Source organism: Eimeria mitis, genomic scaffold (genome assembly GCF_000499745.2).
Source record: "Eimeria mitis Houghton genomic scaffold, Emh_scaff323, whole genome shotgun sequence".
NCBI lineage: Eukaryota > Apicomplexa > Conoidasida > Eucoccidiorida > Eimeriidae > Eimeria > Eimeria mitis.
Window position 1 is genome coordinate 5559 of NW_013571567.1, and position 519 is coordinate 6077.

Here is a 519-nt window from a genome sequence, read left to right on the forward strand (position 1 = left end):
TGGTTTGTCCTTCATAGCCCATACATTCTTGCTGTTGCTGCGGTTGCTGCTTGTGTTGCTGCTGCTGCTGCTGCTGCTGCTTCTGCTGCTGCTGCTGCTGCTGCTGCTGCAGGGTGTTGCTGCAGCCGCAGCAGCAGACAGGATCAGGGAAGCCGCATGCAGCGCTGCTGCATCGACTCTTTAGCAACATATCCAAGGTTGCTGCTGTGCAGCAGGTACTTGCTGCTGCTGCTGCTGCTGCTGTTTGCTGCTCTTTCAGTATTCGTTGGCTGCTGCTGCGTCTCCACTGTGACAGCGCTGCAGCAGCTGCTGCTGTCTGCTGCAGCAGCACCTGCTGCTTCTGCTGCTGACAAATTCAGCTGCTGTTGCTGCTGTTGCTATTGCTGTTCCTGCTGCTGCTGTTGCTGCTGCTGCTGCTGCTGCTGCTGCTGCAGGTGCTACGGTCTGCGGTGCTGGCGGTGGCGGGGCACTATGGAAAGGAGCTGAATGGGGGGGGTGATGATGTCGATGATGCTGCTG

General features: G+C 58.2%; 1 protein-coding gene across 1 annotated transcript in view; it reads left to right on the forward strand.

The window, feature by feature from the left end:
* Nucleotides 1–519, forward strand: part of EMH_0007860 (uncharacterized protein) — a gene marked incomplete at both ends in the record, with an annotated part of 5357 nt that overhangs the window by 1418 nt on the left and 3420 nt on the right. Inside the window, one exon of the mRNA XM_013498155.1 lies at nucleotides 113–215. Within this exon, the coding sequence (XP_013353609.1) occupies nucleotides 113–215 (103 nt within the window). The remainder of the gene's footprint in view (nucleotides 1–112; nucleotides 216–519) is intronic.